Below are 26,680 nucleotides of genomic sequence, written 5' to 3' on the forward strand. Positions count from 1 at the left end.
ATTTACATTTGTTTTTTTTGTAGAAAAATAGTATTGTTAGGCTTGGGCAAGAGCGTCCATTTTGTGCTGTGTTATGGGATGCACATGTTTGTGGACTCAAAACTTTTGCAATAATATTTATTTACAATTTTCGTAATAATGTCTGCGTTGGAATTGGCTGACATCACCGTTGAAAAATTAACCCGTGAACATCTCAGGAATATAAATGATACCACCAGTACAAAATCAAGAGACGAACACAGGGCGAGTAGAAGGGTAAGATCTTGTATTTATTTGTGGTGATTTGGTTATTTATGCGATGACATAGATTCACTACTGAACGAAATTTATTTTCTAAACCAAGTTAATTAATAGGAAACATGCTGATTAATTGCATAAAAGCCAGAAGTAAGGAAGTTCTAACTCATGTTGTGCGGAAAGTTTTTTAAAACTTTCCAAAATTTCTCAGAAAATTTCCAAAATATACGTAATATCAATTTTCCAATACATCATAAGTTGATAGTACAACTATTCTAATTTGGATTGAAACTTTAATAGAACATTGCTTGGCCATTCATATTATAGCATATAATTCGACTTCAACAGAATTTGGTGGAATGTGAATATTTTTCAATGTTCATCAATAAATTATCCATAATAAGTTTATAATGCGATACTTCATTTTTTTGATATAATAGACATTCAAAGTCAATATGCTTCCTGGTTTTTAAGCGAACAATCGAAATAAAGACCAACTAATTGTATTTACCTCATAAATTTCATAACGTCATCTATAATAGTTATCATGTACAATAGAGCGTAACCTCGATGTTCACTGATAATATATTCTGGACAATGAAAATTAACAATTCGGAAAATTCCGAATCTCGATTCCTAAAGTCAACAGCGTAAGTATGATGAAGCGTATTTGAAAAGAACATATAAGTTTCAATTTAGCAGTTCACTTGTTTTTACATATGCGTATTCAAAAAAATTATGATACACATAGACAAAAATTGGAACCTTTTTCAAAACTGAGAAATTGATATTGAAATTCAACGTTAGGTTAATTGAATTGAAGATTACAAAAGTTTGGCACACACTCAAAAAGAGATGAATGTAACCACAAGAAAGGGGGATCACACTATTTATTAAATGATGATTATCGTTGTGAGAACATTTTGGAAACCTAATTTTATAAATTATATTAATCTCAATTTTCTCCACCAAATTGTCCAATATTCAAACTTTTTACTGCTTTTCTTAAAAATTGTTTTCAATTCGAATAAAGATCGTGTGGTCTGTGCGACTGATTTCTTTGAATAGCTGGCCATTCGAACGATTGGATAATTGGCTAAAATCAAGTATTATTTACCAAATAATGGAAATAATATAAATTTATAAAGATTCAGCTTTAACTTTACTCATGTATAAATATATACATATTCTTTTTAAAACTAGGGAAGCGACAATGCACCTCCGCCTATACACCCAAACATCGATTTAGAGCAAGGGAAAACGTTGCCTGAATATTTACAAGGAGACATACCCGATGATTACCTCTGCCAAGAGTTGGTTGATATCGATCCGTACTATGCCGATAAAAGGGTAAGTAGTGGTAGTATTAGTGTTTAGGCTAAGCTGAATATACCAGATAATACTTCGTGATCCCGTAGCTATCGATTTTTTATTAAGCAAGAAATTTATCCAAATACAAAACGAAAATTAACTCACATTGCGTCTCTCACAATTCAAATGTTATGTCAAAGTTGACAAAATATTTAGTTGAGACATTTCTGAAAATTTCAATCTCAGAAATAAAAACATTCATATGGAATCAATTTAGTACCAAAAATTGTTAATTGTCACTCATAAAAAAAGTATAATATTTCAGATGGTAATATACAAATACCACCTTTAGCATGGCGATAAATCATAAATTTTGTGGTGAAATTGTTGCATATTATTGAATTTCATTTTAAATGAATCATTTGGAGTCTGACGCACATATTGTTCACATATTATTCAAAAATACTTATAATCATTCATTATATAATACATATATATCAAATAGCGCTAATAAATGTGAAAATTACAGCTCGGAAACCATTGAGTTAAGACACACCAAAATGACGCTTTCAGCTTTTCATAGCAGATGCGTATAGTTAAAGTTTTAGAATGCGTTGCGCTTTCAAAAATAGGAGTAAATAATTTTCAAGAATTTAACAAACTAAAATAACAAAAGAGAAAATTATAGGATGTTGACAGATGGTGCGGTTAAGAAAAATGAAAATATTTGTCGCTGTAACTTCTCGAATAATTTAAACAAAATTGTTAACAGACTTGACAAAAACTCAACAGCGGTTTATTCTGTAGTCTAGTCAAATTTCACGGAATCTTAATTTATCTCATTTTTTATCTTTAGATTAGTTTAGATATTTACTAATATCAATAATATTCTAAAAATATTTCCGGCCTTGGGTTTGACTTTTAAATATTTTATAAGCATTGTTAGCGTGTGGATCTATGCTAAGCGACCAGGTTTGAAACCTCGCCATTACATTGTTCAATTCAAGCCCATTTCAAAGAGGGGGTTGAGAAATTGTAAATTTTATTCCAGTAAAATTATGACCCTATATTTGTACCTAATATTTCCTGTCTAATTATCACTTATGTTTGTTTTCAGACGTACGTAATTTTGGATAAGAACTACGTGATCTACAGGCTGACATGTGACAGGGCGTTATATTGTCTCGGTCCCCTCAACATTGTAAGAAAAATCACAAACAGAATCTACATTCATTCATATCCTTTGAAAAAAATATATACCAACAATATTTTCGTCTAGCCCTTTGTCATTTTTATGAAAACATTGTAGTATTAGTTCGACACTCGGTCAGGTACTGACCAGATTTGTTCTTTGGTAAGATTTACCCACATTTTGATACAAAAAAATATATGGCACATCGTGCGTTTGTATTGCACTCGTTTGCAAGTTAAACGGTTATTTTCTATCTGGTTACAATCAGAATACCGTCAAAATTAATATTAAATGAAGCCTTTCCGATTTTAATTTGAGTTCAAACATGTGATCATTATATATTTTTATTGAAATTAAAATCTTTATGAAATGCAGCAATGTTTCCAAACCATGGAATAAATTAGCAATTATTGTTTCCTATTTTTTATTGATAAAAAATGCATTTTTCCTTGACTGTACAAATATGCACAGTGTTCAACAGCATTATTATGCTCACCATTCTTTGCAATTGCTTCTTCATGACATTCGGGAAAAATATTGACTGGGTAGACAACTACGTTGAGTGAGTTTTGTTATCGTTATTTATTTGTTTTACCTACATTTTCAAAAATAGTATATCTTTTAAATTAAATAATGAAAATTTATACGCCCAAGAAGTAATCAAATGGCTGATCACTCTCATCTTAGTATACAAACTACGCCATTTTGATTTTATTTATATTCATGAAAAGTCCATAACTTAAACTTTCATATTATAAAGCACAAATGTAGATTTGTTGCGTATGTATGCGTATATGTAGAACAATTACAAAGCAGAAATCGCAATATTTTTATACATCAGTAACGTTTAGCATGAATGCATCAATGCCATGCCATGACTTCTCTCTCAGTGCAGTTTATTTCCGAATGAGTCCCTCCAGCAGCATTCATTATTAATGAAAATGTCGCTTCCCGTACATTAAAATCTATCGACTTGCTCGTCTTTGCCCCGTGAAGATGAGAGTGCAGTTGCACCACCTGCTATGCATGTCCAATACTTATTCATCGATTTTGTCGTTGCATTAAAGCGTTACTATTTGTACCGCATGAAATTTTTAACAGGCGAATATTCCTGGGAATCTACTCTTTTGAGGCCATCGTCAAAATACTATCACGCGGTTTCGCTTTTTCTCCTTTTACGTACATGAGAGATGCTTGGAACTTACTTGATATTAGCGTTATCATCACTGCGTAAGTATGGGAACATTGGATTAAAGGATATTTTTTGCGTGCGAAATAAAATGACATTCGGATAATGTGAAAGGGATAATGTCAAAATTATATTTAGTTACTCAAAATATGTTATATTTTGGTGTCCAGAGCGATAGGCATATTTGCTTGGCAAGGCAACTTTTATCATGTATATATAATTTTAACGTGTATACAGTTAATAAGTCGGTCTCTTTGCTTTGGCCTGGTTTAACAGATTTCATTTTTATTTAGTATTAATTCTTTCCAAATCACATATTTTTCATCACTATTGAGATTAATTTTGTTCTCCACAATTTTTAAAAACAGCTATATGGATATCGCAATGGCTGTTCGCGCTGCATCGCAGGGAGAAGGGAAAGGAACAAAGATACCGGGCATGGCTGCTTTGAGAGCGTTTCGTGTTTTACGAGCATTGAAAGCTATATCAGCCATACCAGGTAAACGTATTTCATTACTCTTTGGGGTAATAACAGAACATTGAGACAGATGTGACAGGAACACCCCATGTCGAAATAACGTAATAGGCATACGGGGAAGTAAATACATGCTAATATTAGATGATATATTTTGATTCATTACTTTATGTAAATTTGGAACCAAGCAATGAATTTGAACTTGGGAACGTTTGGCGGCGTTTCTGTTAATGTGTGCGTCAATTAACACGTGGCGGGGTATGTTTTGGCGCCTAGGGGACTACTCCATATTTACCGTGCACCATAATTTATTTTTAAATGTGGCCATTCATAACTTAATTTGGTCATAATTTGCTGAATCCGAACGATAAATTGGTATTCAAATCTATTACTTTCGTTTCTTTTATTTCATCAAAGCATAAATACGTATCCATTTTTAAATTTGTTTAACAATTTTTACAGGCTTGAAAGCTCTAGTGTCTGCGCTTATAGAATCAGTTAAAGCATTGAAAGACGTTATGATTTTAACGTTTTTTTGCCTGTCGGTTTTTGCACTGATTGGACTTCAACTATTTATGGGAAGTTTACGAAACAAATGTGTGCGATCGTGGCCTCCACAGTAAGATTATCTGTTATTTATTTTACAGTTCATTGTATTTAATCGGAATCAAAAAACATAATTTTAGTAGATATACTTATTTGTAGACTTACGTAGGCGCGTAAAAATGCAAATGGTCCATGCAAGGGTCCTTTTTGGTTTTTGATAGATGTTGTAATCTGGCCTCGTGACACGTTTTGGTAGATATATATATATATAATAGTTAGTTTGAATATTTTGATACAATCGTGAATGTTGTTAATGAGTCTCCGGTGCAGAATTTTCAATTAAATTTTTGTTTTTTCATTATACATACTATTCTTTTTACCAAAAAATTGCGATGTCCATTTCGTGAATTCTATGAATTCGCAATTTTGTGGAAAAAATGTTAATATTAAAATAGTTTATTACAATATTTCAATTTTTTCAGTCATTACAGCATTTTAATGGATATGTGGCTGACAGGAAATTTTACAAATTTCAATTTTTCGGACCCTTATCCGATCTCACCCAACGATACCTTTGAAGTAGTTGATCCAAATATCACCGTATCTAAAGCCATGGAATGCAAGCCGAATCCGGACTGCAATTCGACAACATACATATGGTACAATCAAAGCTATGAGGAATGGATAGCAGATGAATGTGGGTACCTATAATAATGACCTAAATCAGTACAAAAGTAAATTAGAACTAGACGAAGTAACCATAATCATGTAAACATTTCACAAAATATTTCTTGAATCAATATCATATCATGGGGAAAGTCAAGACAAACTGACGCATGTTAGGTAAGATGAGACATATGTAAATTTGTTTCATCTATTATTGTAAACAATTATCGATTGTATTGTTAGTTTTCTTAATATGTTTAAGCCAATCAATAGTGCAACATAATTAATTTCTTTAAGGGGTAAACCGATAAATATAGTTTTCAGTTACGTGCTTACGCGAAATTTAATACGACAATTACTTGAAGGAATTGTGTAACTTATTCATATGTTTTATTTGTTTCAACTTAATTGAAGAGGGCAGAAATGAGTTTGATTTATTTTTTATTTCGACTAATAACTTTTAGAGAACTCAAGTATAATATTATCAGTGAACAGAATCCCTTAGTGGTGATCGTGACGCGTGCAGTGTCAAGCAATATTTGAAAGTCTCACATGCCTCAGTCTAGTATAAGCTTGATTATATTTAAAATACAAACTTTTTTTATGAATATTTCAGGTAACTACTGTTTCGTCAGAGGTGATCCGTGGTTATGCGGGAATGGCACAAATAGCGGGTTAGTATATTTTCATTCAAAATATTTGATACAAAATATCTAAATTTAGTTCAGTCCAAATGATGTGCAATATAATAGTACCAGTAAAATGTGTGTATAAAATACGTATCGATGGTAAACCAGAACAACTAAATGTTAATGACATACAATTTTTAATATCTCGAATCTCAATGCACTATAGAAGAGTAACGACAGTCCACATAGTAAAAATACATTATTGTTTCCATGATGAATAACCGTTTTATCGAAATTTTAAATTTGCCTTTATATATTACTTGCAGGCAATGTTGGGACGGATTCTTTTGCGTATTGACCGGAGACAACCCAAATTTTGATTACACAAGTTTTGATACCTTTTACTTGGCTTTCCTCTCATTGTTCCGTTTGATGGCGCAAGATTATTGGGAGAATCTTTACCAATTGGTGAGTAAAGAAAACTGCAGATAGACTTCACAACATCCGACATTACGACAAAAAAACACGATTTAATTCTTCTATTTTTATTTGAATGCCTTTAATTGATTTTCAAAATTCTATTTTAATTCAAATATTTCAATGATTTAATTCGTAATTAAATTTGATAGTTACAGAGAGTTTTAATTACTAATAACTTTGGCTGCATATAAGCCTACATTATTGTACCTTTACAATGTACATTGGCATGAAAATGGTTTGGAATTTCATATTCTCTATAACTGTTTAAATATAAATCAGGTGGTATATTTATAGATTTGAAACGTTCGTTAGTATTCAAAGCACAATGAAATGCTAGTTCTTATACGATATTAATAAGCTGACTTTCAATATGCAACATTTGAATAATAATTACTAATAGTTATTTCTTCTAATTTAGACCCTTCGTGCAAACGGAAAAGTTTACATGATATTTTTTATGATCGTCATATTTCTCGGTTCATTTTACTTGATTAATCTCATTTTGGCTGTTGTTGCTATGGCCTACGAAGATCAATATCAGGTACGGGTTTGGGAGTTAGATTGACAATTATGTTAATTTCATGGAAACAATCTATTAATTCGTAAATTTTCGATACACCAGTAATAATAGATGATAATAAAACTCTTTTCAAATTTGTATTATGTATCGAAGGTTTGGGAATTTAACAGGAATCCATTTCGTGAGAATGAATTAAGGAACATAATAAAAGCATTTTCAGATCTAGGAAACTTTTGGTAGCAATATGATTTTTATTCCCTACATACAAAGACCTCGGCACAACTTACAATCTAATATGAGATATATTCCCATTCTAACTACTGCAATAGCTGTTGGTCCATAGGTAGACATTTGTGTGTGTACAGCGGGTGTAATCAATTGTCTTCATTACTTGTTTGGCACGCCGTATCACGTACGTCTATTTGATGTTCTTCCAGTTAGTAGCACAAGAAGAAGAACGAAAACGAGAATTGATGAGAATGAAGAAAAATGAACTGGATGCTCTGCTGGTACAAGTTCATGATGCTGAAGTGAAACTTGAAAGCAGAAGGGTGTGTTGAACTTTATAGAATTCATGAATTTGTTATGCCTCTGATTAAAAAAGATATCTACTAGATTATAATTTACATAAAATAGAGAACAATTCTGGTAACATTAGTGTTGTTTTCTAATAAATTCGCAACTTTTTAGACGAGTAGAGCAAATATCGACTCCTCGCCGGCGTCATCTAACGGTTCAATAGCTTCATTATTACGAAGAAGAAGTAGCACGCAACCTGGTCGCCAATTTACAAGTCCAAGAATAATTAAAAAGGTAAAGTGATTGGTGTTCGCAGTAAGCTGCATTTAATTGGCATGGTCGTGATATAGTTAAATGTACGATCTTTTCCACTCAAGTAGATGCGTATAAATGTTTTTGGAAGCATAGGAGACATAGATTTATCTTCATTCTCACCAGTAGCCAACAACCTCTTGTCACTTGAAACATTGACGATTATTAACAAAAATGCTTATTTCGCCATTGCTTATATAGGTAGCATTATCTTGGTCATAATCCATACAATGTGAAACCTTATTGACGCATTTCTGAACAATAAACAAATTTAAACAGTTGAATGGAAATCACAATAATCCCGTCGACAACGAGACAATACCGGAAACTGACAGCATTGGAAGCAGAACAGGTTCTGTTAATTTTTCCTTATTGAATGAAAACATGGCATCATCCAACTCCAGGCGTCAAACTGTGACGCAAATTCCCGAAATTATCATCAATTCTTCGTCATTCAACGGACCACATCACCCAGTGGAAGGTGAGCGCATGATAGTGTCATTTTGATGACATTTTGATATTCGATTTCTGAGAACTTCTGTTTAAATCGGTGTAAATAGTTAATCTTCTAGAATGTACCAGAGGGGAAAGAGCAAGTTATAAGTTCATCAAGAACAGATAAATTTAACAAGTACATATCTATTACGTTGTCCAAAACGTTATAATATGTATCAATTAACAAAACAAAATTCTTCGTCGAATGGTGGATTAAATTTATGAATATTGACTGAACTGCTTTTTTTGTGTGATTTACGTGAATCATTTTGACCCTTCGTAAGATTTCTTATTGTTCCTGAATAAATTCTGAACATTTAAAAACTTAATTTCAGTTGTTATGTTTGATTAATATTTGTTATTTGTAATTCCTTCAGAATTACACCAATCAGTTCTTGCCGAAAAACTGCACCTAGAATTAAACAAAATTAAAGATCAAATGATACTTCCAGACAAGCAACCAAATAATGGTGAGTATCGGTAGGTTTTGGGTAAATGTTAATTAATAATAATTTTCACAATTAGATTCAGTTTTACATTCCAATTTTAGACATTATATATGAGGCATACGAAATAAGCTTTGAAAAAGTTGTTCTATTTTATATCCAGAAGTCAGCAGCACAATTGTAGACCAAAACGGCACAGTTATGTTAGTGTCTCGTCATCCGTCCCAACCAACATTGCTACCAGAAGTTATTGTGGAGTCACCAAGTGAACATAACGGAAGGGTGAGTGCATTAGACTTGTCCATCTCAGAATGGAATCAAAATATTGAACTTTCTCTTAATGCACGCACGAAATTTGTTGAAGTTTGTTCATGTTTGTTTATGCACCTTACATATATATATATCTTAAAGCTATATTCGGTTTCAATTCATTTTGCTTGTTGAAATAAATCTCGTTTTTGCCAGATTCTAGCAACTTCTAAAAGTTTGACTCACAGACGAAAGTTGATGAGGGACTAATTCTAGTCATTTTGGAGATTTGACCTCGCTGGTTATGTTAAACAATATGCTTATCTGCTATGATATTCGCGTACTGATGATTTCACTCCTAATTCAAGCAAATAATTGAAATTTCAATCATGAACATTTTAAAATTCAGTCATCACCCGAGTGTGAAATGATTCCGATGGACAATTTAAAGCCAACTATGTCAAGATCGCGACTGCCATCTATTGATCTACTAAGCGAGCCTCAGCTGGCTTTGTTGAAACAAAGGGCATTGAGTCAAGCTTCTATTATGACAGCAGGTATGAAATAGATATTTGAATATAAGACTTTATATTTCAGAGATAATAATATATACATGCTATATTAACCGAATAAAAAATATTACATAAAAATTATCCACTTTGGGATATGAAATAATTTCTGAGATAGAATTTTTTAGGATAGAGATAAGGCAACGTTTTATTTAACAAGATGGCCCTTTTAAAATTCTGTTGTCTTATTATGTGTAGAATTGGACAAGAAAGATCGAAAATGTAGTCCATGCTGGTACGACTTCACTGATATATTTTGTGTTTGGAACTGCGGTGGACCGTGGACTAAAGTTCATCGAGTTGTAAGTATTGATATTGCTAAAACAACTGATGGCGAAAACACAAAAGCTACCCTGCACACGTCTTGGATTGCTAGCACCTCGTTTCCGTTCGATTAAAAGGCATTGAGCAGAAAAATAGCTTGCTTTTAGTTAATACACAAGTTTTCCGTCAATGTCAATGTTATTACCTTAAATAAAAATATATTTTGTTTCAGTGCAAGATAATTTGCGAAGATCCATTCCTTGACCTTTTTATTACAATATGCATCCTTTTGAACACCGGATTCTTAGCAGCAGAACATAAACCGATGGATGAATCATTTTCAAATGTTTTGAAAATGTCGAATGATGTAAGTAAGGTTGTAGTTATCGTATTCGAGTCGTGGAAGTGAGCAGGGTTTGTTTTACCAAACCAATTAATGAAGAAAAATGCAACAATAACAATTGCAACTAGTAACTTGAGATTTCCCATAGATAGGGGACAATCCAATACCTTGGCCGGGCATCCTATGTTTGATCAATAATGCCCGTTTAATGGCGACGGATATCGATGTGCAATATAATGAATTTTACCTATCCATTAGAGTTACCTAACACGTACGTTTCTTTGTAGGTTTTTACAGCCATTTTTACCGCAGAAATGGTGATCAAAATGGTGGGAATGCATCCATATTATTATTTCCAAGAAGCGTGGAACTGTTTTGACTCCGTCATTGTATCATTTTCTTTGCTTGAGTACGCTCTGGTGCAAGTGGAAGGACTTTCAGTGCTTCGAACGTTTCGATTGGTAAGTCGAAGAATAGTTGTAGAATCGCTTTGATCGAGGGTGCGTTTGTTATAAAGAATAATTCGCGTGTCAGAATGTTTCATGTTGTAATCATGTTAGCAAATATTAATCCAAACTAGGAACAAGAGTCACGTTATATCTGAGTATTCGAAAGGGTCGGATACTCTATTAACGCAGTATGGGTGTAGCTATGGAGAATATCGGTAAACTAAACATGTTTCCAAACAGAGATCTTTGACCTAACATGGTGCATGATTGGCGCCAAAGCGTTCATTCTTTTATCTGTGGATTAAAAATCGTCAATTGCTTAATTAATGCAAAATGTTTATGTATAATTAATATGGTATTTTCACAGATGAGGGTATTCAAACTTGCAAAATCTTGGCCTACATTGAACATGCTAATTAAAATTATTGGAAATTCGATGGGATCGTTGGGAAATCTGACGTTCATTCTTCTAATTATATTGTTTATCTTTGCCGTCGTTGGAATGCAATTGTTCAGCGAGAAATACGAAAAAGCAAATTTGATTTTGGAGGCAAAAGGAGTAAGTTAACAAAATCATGCTGGTTAAAGCTTATCTACTTCATAATGGAAGGACTGCAACACCATCACATAAATTGCATCATCAAATGAGTCAATTATACGTCATATTTTTCTGATTACAATCTTAAACTAAAATTTAACCTTTTTATCACCGCACAATTTTGTAACGCCCGTTTTTTTAACATGGTTTTACTTACTGCTTCATCTCATCAGGAAGTGATGAGATGGCACATGATGGATTTCTTTCACTCATTTTTAATCGTATTTCGGATATTATGTGGAGAATGGATAGAAACTATGTGGGACTGTATGCGGTGGGGAGGCGAGTTGGCTGGAGTTTGCATCCCTGTTTTTATGCTGGTTCATGTTGTCGGAAATCTTGTGGTAAGTATGGAAATAAAACAATAATTTTAACAGAACAATTTGGTTAAATTTTTAATCGGAAATTCCTCACTTTTCCCCTTGGCCCGTTTTCAATATTGTAATATGCATTGCACGTTTGTATATACTGCAAGGGCTGTCTGCATACATACACAAAATAATGAAAATTAACTTGTTTACCTTATATTATATACCTGAACTCACAGTTCGAATATTACAACCACCTGTTAAATACTGTATTTCTCGTGCCCAATGAATGAGCAGGCTTCAATTATCATACTTACCATAGCTGTTTTCTATATTCATGCAGGTTCTGAATTTGTTTCTGGCGCTTTTACTCAGTTCATTTAGTGCTGATACTTTTGTGAAAGATGAGGATGAAGAATTAAATGCAATACAACTTTCGATGATTAGAATTCATAAATTCATTGATTACTTGAAATCGAAAATTGCGTTGGCGAAATCGATTATTATTGAATCATGCAGGTAGGTAACTGTGACATTAGAATACATTAGCTATGATATTTTTGCATAACATTCTCGAAGCTTAGTCAGGTGGTTGTTTTTTTTATAAATTGAAATGTTTGACTCCTAGTATTACTCTCTACAGTGTCTGCAGTCCTCGTGAATTTAGATGGTTTTCAGTAATGTGTAACCGGCTAACAAAAATGCTCCATTCAAATTCAGTACAGTAATTCAGTACAGTTGTACAGTAAATTCAGTTCAGTTGCTTTTCTGAACACAAAAGCTCCCATCCCTTCCGAAAATAGTAGCTGCCTGTTAAAATTTTGTTAGAAATTTAAAGAAAAAAAACCTCACATATGCCTCTACCTTTATACACAAATTCTATGTTTCTGCCTTCAGAAAAAAATTTGTCAACGGATTTGATTCAAAGTTAAAAACAAAGAGGTACAATTGTAATGACGTTGCTGGCAAGGAGAATCCAGAATCGACCGGTAATGGTCTCACTTCAGGAATGAAGTTAACTAGTATTGTCAAACCGTACGAAGGCCTCATCGAAGAAAAGCAGAGAAAAAGTTGCTTTGATTTATCACATAATACAAAAATGGCGGATCATGACATCCACGTTACTTGGTCTCCGGTGAATATATTACATTATATAACCATGCAACATAGTTAATATTACATTGTTGCGATTTCATAATGTCTTTAGCCAGATGGTAAAATTAAGCAAAATATATTTATGACTCATGTTTTATATATATTTGTCGCAACAAATGATTAAGTTTGCTAGCGAACATAAAAATATAACTTGAATTAAATTCAGCATCATATCAAAGTTCCGAGAGCAAGCGAAGAATCTGATGTTGATATATCTGACAGTGAAGACGAACAATCACTTGGCGGTGAAAGCGCTGCAAACAGTTTTATATCGGTAAGTAACATTCGTTGCATGAAAAAAGCCTTATCCTTGTTGAAAATTTACATTGAAATAATTAAGTTTTTGAAGAAACTGTGATGATGTGTAACGATTTATTGTCCAATCGGCGCAAATTTTAGACGTATAAACAATGAGCAATAGGCGGCGAAAGCGCTGTAAACAGTTCTATATCGGAGGGAAAATTCCTCGCATAATCAAACCTAGTCCTAGAAACCTGGTAAATGAATGGCGTGTTTGAGGAATGTGTCAAATGTGTAACAATTTATCATCGCCAATCGTATGAACGATACGCAATAGGTAATTTTAAAAGTAATTAGTCTTCCTTGAAATGTTTCAACAGTATGATGGGAGTTCACGAAGTGGATCCGGAACATGGGAAACAAGATCAGAGTGTAATCAGATTGAAATTCCGTCTACGCAACCTTTAGGTGAGTGATTGTTTTATTGCTCATTTTTTATTGCTTTGAAAATACTTGAGTACTTACCATTATTTCTTAAACGAACAAATTCAATGTGTTTTTATCAGACGAACAAGATCTTCCAGCACCTTGTTGGCCTCTTAGATGTTCAGCCAGGGTTGTTTGTTGCAATCCTCCAGTCGATGAAGGATGCTGTCTAGTTTGGTGGAACATGAGGAAAATATGTTTCAGAATTGTGGAACATGCTTGGTTTGAGAGTTTCATCATCCTTATGATTTTATTTAGCAGCGGTGCTTTGGTAAGTTTATTTTACGACCAAACATTGAGTTAAATTATGTGCAATCAGATATTAAGTGTTGAATCCTCAAAAATGTTAAGATTATAGACATAAGTCTCGTTATATTTCTTACAACTTCCAACAAATACTGCTGAACTGAAAGAATAGGCCTCGAATCTACAATCTCAAAGCAGCAAGGTCAAGAGTGTAATTTTCTCCAACCAGGAATGAAATTTCATTTTTTTCTTCCTACAGGCGTTTGAAGATATTTACTTGAAAGATAAAAAAGTGTTGCAACGCATATTGAAGTACGCCGATCGAATATTCACCTTTGTCTTTATATTCGAAATGTTATTGAAATGGGTCGGATATGGATTCAAAAAATATTTTACAAACGCTTGGTGCTGGTTGGATTTCCTAATTGTCGGAGTAAGTATAGATAAAATAAAATGAAGAATTCGTGAAAATTCAGCATGATTGTGCTATTAAATTATCATTTTGGATTTTATTCAAGATTTTAAGTATGCGAGGGTTGTTTTTAGAACACCGCACCGTCTCGCTTTATTGGTTGCTACCTATAAAACATCATATACAGAACACTAACACAGTGTCTTGCTTTTTAAGGTATCGTTGATTGGGTTGGTTGCAGAAGCACTGGGAAGGGACAATATTGGAAGCATTCGATCATTGAGAACGCTCAGAGCACTAAGACCTTTGAGAGCAATGTCTAGGTTTGAAGGCATGAAGGTATGTGTGTATACGTTGGTACAATATTTTCAATCGGGTTTTAGACAGATATATAGTTGACGTTGTGTCCTAATGATATATCACAATACGAAAATAATCTTCAAGTAAGGCAATTTCGCTTGAATAAGACTGAAAATATGTACAAACAAGAAGAAACGACATGGTCGGTTTCTTGATGGATGAAGAATTCAAACAAAAATTCATATACTTTTAAACATTGACGAAAACACAGAAAGAGCTGTTCAAAAATGACTTGAGTCAATATAAAAATATGAAACAAAATATATTGTAACCAGCAGCCTGCTTGGAAATTTTAACTTATCATGCACAATTTACAGGTTGTCGTAAATGCTCTGGTCGGTGCAATACCGTCGATTTTTAATGTCCTTCTCGTCTGCTTAATATTTTGGATGATTTTTTCAATTATGGGAGTGAATTTATTTGCTGGAAAATTTTACAAATGCTTAAATACGACCTCACTGGAAAGATTAGAAGCGCATAACGTTACAATTGGAAATATAACATTTCCGAACATAACCAAGTGAGTATCTCATGTGATTTGTGATTCCTAGATTAATAATATGTTAAATATGTTTAATTGATTCGTGAATTTTCATTGGCCGACATTGCTAATGTACATAGGCAAAAATTGAAATCCCTATATTAAACTTTTACTTCATTTTTACATAGGGATGTTTGCGAATATATACATCAAAATGTAAGCAGTGAAATAATGTGGAGAAATTCGAAGGTTACGTATGACAACGTTTTCAACGGTTATTTAGCTTTATTACAGGTATATAATTTGTTATTGTTTTACAAAAATAATCATGAAATTGCTCAATGTAAGGGGTGAAACTTTTGATCAGAAAATATATGTAAAATTTCCGCTTTATTTTGTGATCTTTAATTCGTTCTGATTAAACTGTTACCCGCCAAAAAAAAAATAGAAAAAAGTAATAATTGATATCAAAATTGTTTTATTTGCATCAAATTTGAATAATTAAAAGAATGCAAATAATCCTAAGAATTTGATGAACTTGACATTACTACTATTTAATATATACTTACCTGACTTCCGCTGTATGTTATGTTGTTCCCTAATATTTCACAAATGTTCGAGTGGTTAATCTCAGAATCAATTTCATCTGTTATTGTTAAATCTCGCTAAAATGTATTGTTAGATCAACAGTTCATGTCATAAATATTTGACATCGTGTGTGAATTTCAGATAGCTACTTACAAAGGTTGGATGGACATCATGTACGATGCCGTAGATGTCACCAAAGAAAATGAGCAACCTAGTTTTGAACAAAGCAGTGGATATTATATATATTTTGTCATTTTTATCGGTAAGGCATTTCTATTTTATACGTTATCATCTGGCAGACTGAAGTCTTTTACATGTCGTAGATAGATATTTAAATGATCTTTATGAAGAAAGAAAAACATTTTTTTTATTGTTGAATAATAAGAAATATCACCATATTTTTCCATTTTATGATTTTCACCACTTTTTGCCAGTTTCGAAATCAGATAAACGGATATTATTAACGAACACATGTTTATACAGTTTTCGGGAGCTTTTTTACATTAAACTTGTTCATCGGTGTCATCATTGATAACTTCAGTCAACAGAAGAAAAAATTGGGAGGCCAAGATATTTTCATGACTGAAGAACAACGCAAATACTACAATGCCATGAAAAAATTGGGATCCAAGCAACCTCAAAAACCAGTTCCCCGACCGAACGTAATAATTCTTTCCTACCTCTAAATAGCCTGTGACTATTTAGGTATTATATACACCCAATCAATACACGAGTAATAAACTTAGTCTTATTTCATATTATAGAAACTGACGCCCTCAATAAGTCAGCCGATCAGGGAGATGTTTTTATTTTTTTTTTTAAATATGTAGAATTGTTTCAATAAATCTGATCGGAGTTTTGGTATAATAATGAACTTTTTTTACTGAGTAACAAAGAATTAGATTAAGATGTGTTTGATTTCCAATAGAATTCCAATAAATCGTAGACTTTGGAATGCTTTCCGCACAGAGATCACCACCTATTTATTCGTTCACTAATATATTATGAAAGCCTTGTTACTTATGAACAATATATAATTTTATGATAATATTCACAGAACGAGTTGCAAGGTTGGGTATTCGACATCGTCACTCATCAAACATTTGAAATAGCCATCATGACACTCATTATTTTGAACATGGTGACGATGATGATTGAACATCATGATATGTCAGTCATGTTGGACAAAATTTTGGAATACATCAATTACATTTTTATCACAGTATTTACTGGAGAATTTGTGTTGAAGGTTTGTTGTACAGTATTATTTATTTGGATTATGTTAACGAACCAGAAAAGCCCCAATCTCTTCACAACTAGTTTCAATTTGTACATGAGCTAAGTCTAAAAAGAGAAAAAGGAATGGTAAATAGCTTATAACTTTTTGACATTTCGTATCCCTGTAATTTGTTTGAGGCTTTTGTGCACAGCATGAAATAATCTTTATATAATATTTTCAACTGTATTCAAATCATAGAAAAACCCTCTTTGCTTTCCAGTTGTTCGCCCTCCGCCTTTATTATTTCAAAAATGCTTGGAACGTATTTGACTTCATCGTTGTCATATTGTCGATTGTTGGTACAACTATGAGTGGAGTGATCAAGCAATATTTTGTGCAGGTAATTAACTTATCATTAAGTTTCATGAATATTTTCCATAGAGGTAACGCGATATGCATTGTATGTTGAAAAGTTGAAGACATAAACGAATAGAAGTCTAAAATTGTGTGTACACAAGAATGGTCGACCACTGCGTGCGTTCGCAAGAGTGATTGGAAGTGGCTGTGTTGTGTCTCTTGCACTTTATATAAAAGATTTTATGATTCTCCATTCGAAATGTTATCCGTAGGCCTACCTAATTTTGCATTTTGTGTTCAGCCTACCCTTTTCCGCATGATTCGACTTGCTCGAATTGGTAGAATTTTGCGTTTAATTCGAGGTGCAAAAGGAATTCGTACACTGCTTTTCGCTCTGATGATGTCACTGCCAGCTTTATTCAATATTGCACTGCTACTCATCTTAGTCATGTGAGTATAAGTATTATAAATAATAAAGTACATAAGAGAAATAAATATTTTAAGTTTTCTAGACATATGCAACTGGTAACACTTATACTTAGACGTCGAATATCAAATATTCGCACTCGCAAATCCCGCACCAATGATTAGTTTATTATCGAACATCGATACCAGAAATGTAACAATGCCTTTTGGTAATTATAAAATTATAAATTTAACGATCTATTTTACTATGATGCAAAATTATTTCATGATAAGTTATAATTTATCTGCCAGGTTTATTTACTCAATATTGGGGATGTCTCAGTTTGCTTATGTTCAGCGAGGTGGAATAATTGACGACATTTTCAATTTTGAAACATTTGCAAATTCATTTCTTTGCTTGTTCATGATAACAACATCAGCAGGTATGTATGCATGGCGGTAGCTTGTGAAAATGAACGATCTAATAAAAAAGACGAAGTAATATTTCTATCAAGTATTATACTCTACGCAGATTGTTTCTTATGCAAGATGTTTAACACGCGGGAATATTAAGCTCTGGTTGCGCAATAAAACATAATTGACTGTGTTTTGATCTGATCTGAAAAATATTGCACACACATATTTAAGGTTCTTGTGTTGACTTAGTTTGTTCGGAAATGTTGACCTATCTATATGTAAATATGATTATTGTAGCAAAATCATTTAATTTTCAGGTTGGGCCGGTTTGCTAAGTCCGATAATGAACTTCGGGCCACCAGATTGCGATCCAACACTCGATAACGGGAACCCAAATAAAAATGGCGATTGTGGCTCGTCTATCGGAGTACCATTTTTTGTCACGTATCTTATTATGACGTTCCTTATCGTTGTAAATATGTATATTGCAATTATTTTGGAAAACTTTGGTGTTGCGACAGAAGAAAGTGCTGAACCTCTAGGAGAAGATGGTAATTTTATTTAACACAATATCACGTCTGTGCAGCCTCAATTAGTCTCACCTCTCTGATCATTGTAAATTGGTATGTTTAAGCAATACACGCACTGTATCTGAGACAGTTTATTTCAAAAAATAATTATATCTTGACCAAAAAAAAGTATTGTTTAAATTATTCTCACTTTTCTGATGGTTATAAATTATTATGGTTGCGCAATATACACGCACTGTTTCTGAGACATTACCATCGTTTTACATTTTTGTTCGATTATGTGTTTGATGACATATCGACGAACAATGTTATTGTTTTCAGATTTCGAAATGTTTTACGAAGTTTGGGAAAGATTCGATCCAAAGGCGACGCAATTTATTGCGTACGAGCACTTGTCTGATTTCGTGGACAGCTTAGATGAACCACTGCGAGTAGCAAAACCCAATCGATATACATTAATTGATATGGATCTTCCAATGGTTATGGGGGACAGACTACATTGCCTCGATGTCCTATTCGCTTTAACTAAGCGAGTTTTAGGAGAGTCAGATGAACTAGAAGGACTAAGATCACAAATGGAAGAAAAATTCATGGAATCAAATCCTTCAAAACTATCCTATGAACCAATCACAACGACTTTACGACGAAAACAGGAAGAACTATCGGCTGTTATCATACAGCGAGCATGGCGCCGCTACAGAATTCGTCACGCTGTGCATACGGCGTCGCGAATGTTTTTAGGATTAAATTTGTCTGAACCAGATGGTAATGAACCAACTGATGGAGAGCGAAACGCTCTTAGATTGGGCGATAACCAAATTGAGAGAACAAGATCTCTTGTAAGTATCATGAACGAAACAGTAGGAGATCGTTCTCAACAGAATGCTGTCGTTTAACCACACATCCAAAGAAGACCAAACTGCATCTTATTAAAGAATGCTTTTTGCTCAAGAATTACGCCAAAATCGGCAGGTGCATGGACATACAGTTTCAAATGTAGCGGATTTTATATAATAAAAACATTAGGCACGTCATGAAATTAACCGTCTGTCAGGATTCGTACTTCAAAATACGAATATCTTGATATTGCTTGGTACAGTTATGCAAAAAAGGGGATCGACATTCCAGGTTCTGACTCATGTACCGGTCCATCAGAGAGCGAAACAAATTGTAGAAGCCATATGCCAAACCAAAACAATCATGACGCGATACCACTTCAGCCTATTCTATAGACAAGACTGCATGAAGTTGGGTGATCAGTTGATTCATTTCAAGTGAAAATGTCTATGTATATCTAAACTTCTTTTAATGATTTAGTTATTTTCTTTGCACTTTGTGTTCCCGTATGTTAAATGTTCTTTTTTAAGGTGGACGCTGACTCGAGATTTGTACCATATATGCATGCAATTCATCGAACAGGTCTACAATATAAAAGCTTTTTCTTGTACGTGAAGAACTATCTTTCTTTAATCAGTCATAATTTTTTCTTCTTCAATAATTGTTACAAATTTAATTTCTTTCTTTTTTGTATTTAATTCGTAACCAAATTTATTGTTGACCAATGTGCTATTGTATTTATTGTGTAAAAAACAAATTGCTGTTTGCCTAAATACATGCGACACATATATATATATATTACGTGACAAACAAAGATCTTTTCAATTATTTATTTATTTGTCTCGACGTGCTTCATCCCTGTCATAATAGGAAAGAGGCAATTTCCAAGAGATGTGTTAGTGCATTACGATTCCCATATAGCTTCAAAGATACCTCGGCTAGATGAGAAACAAATGATAAATTGACAGATGTTATCCCTTTGCATGTGTCTGCCAAGAACTAAAATGACTCAAATAACATTACAGCAATTAGCATGAACACTGAATTGCCGTAAGATGAGTGCTCGCTCTATATGCCATCAATATTTTTAAGTCGATTTTTCTTGTACATATTAGCTGTCGAGTTGGAGGTCTCGCACTTGTGCCCCCTTCACCAATCTTGACTGATTTCAACTAGTGAATGCTTTGGGCTGTACACAAAAAAGGCATTCTTACATTGAATCAGAATGGCAATGATACGTCTTGATATTTGGATCGTTGACACGACATAAAATGGTCATTGATTTCAATACAGTATACTTACTATAGGTAGGGTAAATCACAGGGTCTTGTTCAGGGCAATTAGTGCGTGTTTTCTTAGTTGCTTCAACGGAGAGTTTAAAATATGTATTTTGAAACAGCTACCCTATACGAAATGCATGGTGCGTGGCATATACAAAACAATTTTATTACAATATTTTATAAGAACGGCACTAACCGAACGGAGACTTGCATAACTCTACTGCTGTCGGCATGACATTATACGATTACCACGCCACCATCTTCGCCGCGGGATAAACAAGAATTACATCGATCGCCTCAACTCCATGGACTCCCTGGATTTCCCAACTGAAAATAATTCCAAAGAAAATGAACACTTAATTTATATCATCGGGAGTTGACAAAAATACCTAAACATCCGGAACTAAGTTGCCCAGCGAACGAGATGTAATACGAACGAAACCAGAAAAATGTGCTTTTATGATGACAGAATTTTACCCATAATCTGATTTCATGTTAACAATTTTTGTTTATACAAAAAGCTTGAAGCTTGAGATGGGTTCAAAATAAATCTAGTACAATGCACACCACGATTTAATTCCTTTGAATAAAATAAGTAACACTTTAAGGAGACACCTTCACTATACTGTTTAAAAATATCAAAATAGTAAACGCCTAAAATGGTTGAAATAATATACCAAAAGTTGCCGTTGACTGCAAGGACACACAATAACAAGCATAATTTGGAAAAACCTTTAAAATAGAAAAAAAAATCTACCTGTGGGTATACATAACGCAATCAGCAAGTACTGACTTAAGTGATACTATCACATTTCCCACTTCTACAGAAAAAACACAGCACAGTTACGTAACTGAATCCGCCCAATCAAGCCACAATGTGGATATTCCAATCTCTCAGAAGAAGAGCAACAAGCCCAAAATAATTATAGAACAGCGCTACATGATAAATATAGTTGATAATTCTGAAAAATACGGAGGTGGCACGTGCATTCTATTCAGAAAATAATACCAAAGAGGAACACGGGACAAAGACATAACCAACAAAATTGCCAATGCGATCTCCGAATCTTGCAGATGCGTATGTGCAAAAATAACGGACGAAAAATGCTATAGCGAGCATTGATTTCAAAAACCTTGAGGTTAAGAATACAAACAGAACCCCCTTTTAAGTTAATCATATTTATCATATTTATTGTTAATTCAGCTACGGTAAAGCTTTCCGAATTTGTGGAAAATCATCCTTCCCATGAACACCAACTGCACTCCACATTGTATAAATATTTTAGTACAGACCAGAACAATTTTATCTTCGGGAACAACAGGGGTGGCATTGCTTTAAATTGACATATTGCACACTGAACAAAGGAAGCTACAAGGAATACGATAAAAGCAGGAATGTCTTGATAGTTCAATTGTTTTCAAGGGCTTCTTGTTTTTGTTTACACCAATCATATTCCCAAGTCACTGGTGTAAACATTGATTGTTCATCCGCAAAGTGGCGTTTTCTGTTCAAATTATTATGTTGCTTTGTATCATCAGATTAAAGCAGAGTTTTAAAGTTTTACGTATCAGGACGACAAAGTCTGGAATCCAGCCCAAATGCCTTCATATCCAGACAGAAGTTTCATGGATTATTTGCTCTTCAATAGAGATCACCATTGTATATATCACGTAAAAGTGGTAGGCTTTCTGTCATCACATCCGCTTTGTGTGGGATGATATTTTCTGATTTGTTGTAGTTTTACGCCGTCAACTAGGCTTTATATAAAAGAAATTTGATTTGCTGAATTGTGATATGAATTGACCAAAGGATCGAAATGAGATACAAGCAGATAAATTTGGTAGGATGAGGCCGTAAATTGATAGTTATTTTTTCTTTTCAACGTGTGTTTATTTGGTGTTTGTCTGAGATGTCGAGGAATCTGTAGATGTTGTTGTATCTCTGCTTCTTTTGTTGCTGTCCTCTGTTATGTTCCCAATAGATGTTGGGTTGTTTGACTGCAGGTTGGCTGGCGCAGATGTTGTTGCTTCCGGTGTTGTGTCAAAGACCGACGAAGACGTGGTGTCGCAGAACTCAAAGTTATTGATTTTAACCTTTACATAGGTTTGGGACGGGGTGGAACGAAGTATTCCCGATTGTTGAGGACTCCTTCAATCCATAGAGTTGTCTTGTTGGTTTCTATAGCTGTTGCGGTGATGGTGTTTTAAGTGGCCTTATGACGTTGTCGAAATCCTCACATTCCGACCAGTCTTTTGTCTCTTTTAGACAATTTAATTCAAAGTCGGAAGAAGAAAATTCACGTACCTTGTCAATTTCTTCGGCAGGTTGAACGTCAGTCTGGCTCTGTTGTTGCGAATAATTTTGCAGAGGTTTTCTTCTCTGCGGAGGCAGGTTCCATCCGGTTAGAGGGTTGGTGAGAAGAACTGGATAGTCACGCTTTCCGTTTTTGACATTCTTTCAGCATGTGGCCCTTTGCTTTGCAATACATACAAACGGCCTCGTTCTGGCATTCGCTGTATGCATGCTCAGTGGTTAGGCACTTCCCACATGTTAGGGTGTATAACTCTCGTGGGAGGAAGGTGTTACAGCTGACGCCATTGACTACCGGCAGACGGACGTATTCCGGCAGACGGTCATTTTTAAAACCGTCTATTAGGAATGACGTGTGCCCGTCGTAGACATCGGTCCCTCGATACCACATCTGGACTGCATTTCGTATCGTTCCACAGCTTAGCTGGTTGATCTTCGTGACCGCCCTGTTATATGAAGTTTCTGTCGGGATTCCCCGTATGGAGATCCGGATAGGAGGTTCGCTCGGTAGTGTCACATTGATGTTACTCTTAGCCGTTTGTATCTGCCCACCTGCTGAAGAAAGAAAACTCTTTCGGCAACTGGAATTAGGGCTGTCAGTTGCCGCAAAGGTGAGGATTCAAGTTCCTCTGCGATCTTCAAACAGCTCTTTGATCTGATCGCAGAACCTTCTCGTTGTGGGGTTGTTTCGGAGGACTTTCATCATCTTAAGGAAATCCATGTCTTCGTCGGTCTTTAGGAAGAGCGTCCGAGTACGAGATGTTGCAGCGGAAACTTCTTCTGTGGCGGGAGTCGAAGAGGCGGCGGCATAACTCATCTTCAGTGTCTTCGTCTTTTTTTTTTGTAGTCGATCCTTTCGCTATCGGGGGCCTAACCCAGTGAAGGGTTGCCCTAATCAAATAGCGAATAATCAATCGCTTTGCCGAAGATGAGGTTGCGTTGGTTTATTACGCAATTTTTTTTCCCGCCGTCACATTGCGACGTTTTTCGCGACATCTTGGCGCCGAGCAATCACAGTTTTCGCTTTTCGGCTCCGATTCATCGCGAATGTGCTCCATCAAATCTCGCAAGATATAGAAACCTAAAAATCGGCACGCATGCTTTTTCTGTTCTGCGTGCGTTTCCTGATTAATATGAGCATCCATATAAAACGCTATGCATATTTCTTTGTTTAAACCAGAAAACAGTAAAGAACAGTATAATATTCCGGTAAGACATGAACTTGTTGTGACCCTGCAGGTGATCAAGAGACACGCAAAAAAGCATGGGCCGCAGAGATGTTTACCAGTATTTTGAGCAGATACAGTAGAATTTTGAGCCTGGTGCCAAGTTATCGAAGACTTTGTCATTATTAACGTAAATTTATTTCGCTTGAGGCGTCGATCAACTGCAGAGATATTAATATGCGTTTCGTCACTACTGTCACATGGCCGACGCTTGAAAACAGAGGAGTTTTTACTAAAATAAAGGCACAAAGCGTTAGAAAAAGGGGTTTGGATCTCGGTATCCCAACCCCAGTTGGAATAGCTAAAAAAAAACTCAAAAACGTTCCATTAGATACAAATATACGCTAAAATTGATCTGTGAGCCGCACGAAATGTATCAGCATGACAGGGTTTGGACCCCCCTGGTCTACCTTATCAAAAAACTTCCGACTTCGCCGACCAATATATCGTTGAAATGCGACCGTCGAACCGCCACATAGTGTAAATAGTTCATTGGTCCAATTGTTGAAAAGAAAAGAAATATTTTTTTTTGAAACAAAAATGCAGCAACAAGGAGAATACTAGAAAGAAAAAACAACAACAATTCAAGAAGCAACTCATAGGCCCATTTCGTGTCCAATAAATAAGTTTCAGTGTTTATTTTTAATAAAGAAGGTTAATACGATACTTGAAGACAAAAAATAAGCGAACATTTCGAAGTTGAGTCGTCTGGTAAACTCGGAATATTTTAATAAACACCGATAAACTGGCGATTAATTGGTGCCCTAGGCACGTGCTTATATTGTTTAATGGTTAAGAGCTACGCAGAAACTTCTTTTGAGGCCTCGTTTGCAATCATATATTGGAAACGAAACAGCAGAAAAATTCTCACTAGAGTTAATTGCGTGTGTATATGTTTTTGCATGGATTATACATGTTTTTTATGTGAGATGTTTCATGCGTGCCTTTCTCACGCATAATGGGTGCCAAGCACTGCATTTCATTACAAATATATTGTACTATTTTATGTTTCACCCATTTCAATTTTTGGCGGCACATTATTTGATAGTTTTTCTCCGTGTGAAATGTTTTTAAGCGGACCTTTTTTCTCTAGAGGCATATTGAGTGCCCGACATGGAATTATACGCAAATATATGTTATAATTTTCTGTTTCGCTCATTTCAATTTTTGCCAGTCCGCGAGTACATTTAATTTAATTTTACCGATCCGCCAGGGTGGGAAGATTGGGAACCACTCTCCTAAGACAGGGATCGACTGTGAAATGCAAATGACACTCATATATGCTTGCTGGTTCATGGCAATACTGCGAAATTGGTCGAACATCACATATATTATTCATACTAATGAATGGCACAGGGACATCACAGTGAATAGAACAACAGCAAGCAAAACTATTTTAACTCGTAACCTGCCACCGCCCTCTCACACCCATACCTGAAACCAGCTTATACAGTATACATGCGAGTATTCATAATTCCTTGCACGTTATTCATAGAAAAGCCAAGCGTTGACAGCGGGAGATCTTCGAAATTTAAACTCCATCCCACGTGTAAATATAGAATGTGGCATAAAATTTTTTCAACATAAGATCTCGTGAGATTTATAAAATCCAGAACGAGATAGACGTGATTCAGGTTGATGCTAAAGGTATACAACACATGAACATTTTTACTGCTCATGTTATTCTTTTAAAACTGCCTGCCAATTATAGATACTGACTAGTTAGTGTTTTAATTGTCATTGATAAAACAATAGATGTTTCCCCGTTCATCGACTTGCTTGTTTACTTCCGTAACATTAGCTAATCACCGAGATAATTAGCCGTCCCTCAGATACTTTTGTCACGCAGATGTTCAGGCATGGTTTTGGACATCATCTCGTTTTCGCATGCTAGTTTTAGGTTGTGTTTCGGAAATTCAAGTATGAATCAAAGAAGTCAATGATCATTTTGTCTTCTTGTAAATTTTAGTTTAATTGCAGTAATCAAAAATTAATCCTAAAATAGCTGTGATGGACTGGGCTAAACTTTTCTAGCGCTACATTTAAATGACAAGCTGTTGCATGCTAATCAAAATATGGATAATGACTGCGGTCCCAGACTGCTTCAATTCCAGTTTTTCATTATTTTTAATTGACTTTTACTAAAAATGAAGTTCTGAAAAACTAGCACCATCATCTTTGTGTGGTGTATGCTAATTAATATTGCTCATATACCATCCTTAGCCTTCTAAAGACAGATTCGGCAGATGTGCCACATTATCAAACACGAATCAGTCAACTGGAACCGCAATTAAACAATAATTAGTAATTACGAAAAAAAACGTTGAAAAAGA

At 34.5% G+C, this 26,680-nt stretch overlaps 1 protein-coding gene across 2 annotated transcripts; it reads left to right on the top strand.

The window, feature by feature from the left end:
• Positions 1-27: 27 nt before the first annotated feature.
• On the top strand, positions 28-20,594 carry LOC120335635 (sodium channel protein type 3 subunit alpha-like). 2 transcript variants are annotated; one of them, XM_078110132.1, is made up of 39 exons: positions 28-255; positions 1,441-1,587; positions 2,666-2,783; positions 3,209-3,302; positions 3,842-3,970; positions 4,298-4,428; positions 4,867-5,023; positions 5,433-5,647; positions 6,233-6,290; positions 6,572-6,713; positions 7,144-7,266; positions 7,683-7,796; positions 7,936-8,058; positions 8,356-8,557; positions 8,949-9,041; positions 9,181-9,299; positions 9,676-9,823; positions 10,034-10,137; positions 10,332-10,466; positions 10,730-10,903; positions 11,259-11,450; positions 11,663-11,833; positions 12,141-12,316; positions 12,695-12,932; positions 13,119-13,226; positions 13,573-13,660; positions 13,759-13,949; positions 14,184-14,357; positions 14,553-14,675; positions 15,014-15,216; positions 15,366-15,471; positions 15,907-16,027; positions 16,249-16,427; positions 16,823-17,014; positions 17,265-17,384; positions 17,643-17,791; positions 18,059-18,189; positions 18,481-18,714; positions 19,015-20,594. In XM_078110132.1, exons 1-39 carry the CDS (start codon positions 139-141, stop codon positions 19,587-19,589), a joined length of 6,114 nt encoding a protein of 2,037 aa, XP_077966258.1. In that variant the 5' UTR covers positions 28-138; the 3' UTR covers positions 19,590-20,594. The 2 variants fall into 2 exon arrangements, with proteins under 2 accessions (XP_077966258.1, XP_077966259.1); XM_078110133.1 differs by having other exon boundaries at positions 9,184-9,299.
• The last annotated feature ends 6,086 nt before the right edge of the window (positions 20,595-26,680 follow it).

Source organism: Styela clava, chromosome 2, assembly GCF_964204865.1.
Source record: "Styela clava chromosome 2, kaStyClav1.hap1.2, whole genome shotgun sequence".
Classification (NCBI taxonomy): domain Eukaryota; kingdom Metazoa; phylum Chordata; class Ascidiacea; order Stolidobranchia; family Styelidae; genus Styela; species Styela clava.

What these genes read in the sequence shown, in the direction of transcription:
- LOC120335635 (XM_078110132.1), top strand. Translation starts at nt 139, where the DNA reads ATGTCTGCGTTGGAATTGGCTGACATCACCGTTGAAAAATTAACCCGT. An exon ending in AACACAGGGCGAGTAGAAGG is followed by an intron (nt 256 to 1,440) that starts GTAAGATCTTGT and finishes TTTTAAAACTAG; the next exon opens with GGAAGCGACAATGCACCTCC. An exon ending in CTGCAAACAGTTTTATATCG is followed by an intron (nt 13,227 to 13,572) that starts GTAAGTAACATT and finishes ATGTTTCAACAG; the next exon opens with TATGATGGGAGTTCACGAAG.